At 65.3% G+C, this 1,140-nt stretch overlaps 1 protein-coding gene across 1 annotated transcript; it reads right to left on the reverse strand.

Moving 5' to 3' along the window:
• Positions 1 to 58: 58 nt before the first annotated feature.
• On the reverse strand, positions 59 to 785 carry LOC108492004 (sodium/potassium-transporting ATPase subunit beta-2-like). The gene has a single exon (XM_017803786.1). It carries the CDS (start codon positions 571 to 573, stop codon positions 283 to 285), a length of 291 nt encoding a protein of 96 aa, XP_017659275.1. The 5' UTR covers positions 574 to 785; the 3' UTR covers positions 59 to 282.
• Between the last annotated feature and the right edge of the window lie 355 nt (positions 786 to 1,140).

Here is a 1,140-nt window from a genome sequence, read left to right on the forward strand (position 1 = left end):
GCGCGCCCCGAACCCACCTCAGGCGCACAAAACGGAGGCAAAGTTTGAGGTGAAACCCCGACCTCCGGGGCGGGCGAGGGAGGGAAGGGGAGCGGCCAGGGCCCTACTGCACCGTTTAATAGATTTATCATATAAAAAATACCTATGTACATTTATTATCCTCACATTAGGGGCAGCCGGGGGGGACGCGGCGGCGGCGGGAGGGCGATTAGACCCGACGGGGGGGCGCCGGCGGACGGGGGGGAGCCGGGGGGCTACGGGGGGGGCGCGGGGGGCCGGGGGTCAGTCGCGGTTGATGCGGAGGCGGAAGGCGACGCGCCCGGCGAACTTGTCGCGCTCGTCGTCGGTGCGGAGCCCGGCGGCGTTGAGCCGGCACTCCACGTGGTGATCCACGTTGGCCGTGGCGTTGGGGAACTGCACGGCCACCACCGGCTGCGTGTAGTTCACCTGGGGGGACAGGGGGGTGGGAATTGGGGACACACACACACACACACAACACCCCCGTTCCCGGGGATCCAGGGGGGACCCAACACCCCCATTCCCAAGGATCCAGAGGGGTCCCAACACCCCCATTCCCGGGGATCCAGGTGACCAGAGCAGGGAAAAAACCCGTTCCCAGGGATCCAGGGGGGACCCAACACCCTATTCCCAACACCCCCATTCCCGGGGATCCAGGGGGGACCCAACACCCCCATTCCCAACACCCCCATTCCCGGGGATCCAGGTGTCCAGAGCAGGAAAAAAAACCATTCCCAGGGATCCAGGGGGGTCCCAACACCCCCATTCCCTGGGATCTAGGGGGTCCCTATACCCCATTCCCAACACCCCCATTCCCTGGGATCCTGGTGACCAGAGCAGGGAAAAAAAACATTCCCAGGGATCCAGGAGGGACACAACACCCCCATTCCCGGGGATCCAGGAGGGACCCAACACCCCCATTCCCGGGGATCCAGGAGGGATCCAACACCCCCATTCCCAGGGATCCAGGGGGTCCCAACACCCCCATTCCCAGGGATCCAGGGGGGACCCAACACCCCCATTCCCGGGGATCCAGGAGGGACCCAACACCCCCATTCCCGGGGATCCAGGAGGGATCCAACACCCCCATTCCCAGGGATCCAGGAGGGACCCAACACCCCC

Source organism: Lepidothrix coronata, unplaced genomic scaffold (genome assembly GCF_001604755.1).
Source record: "Lepidothrix coronata isolate B3197 unplaced genomic scaffold, Lepidothrix_coronata-1.0 Scaffold4158, whole genome shotgun sequence".
Classification (NCBI taxonomy): Eukaryota; Metazoa; Chordata; class Aves; order Passeriformes; family Pipridae; genus Lepidothrix; species Lepidothrix coronata.

Coding starts and splice junctions, on each gene's coding strand:
- LOC108492004 (XM_017803786.1), bottom strand. CDS start 573: ATGGGGGTGTTGGGACCCCTCTGGATCCTTGGGAATGGGGGTGTTGGG.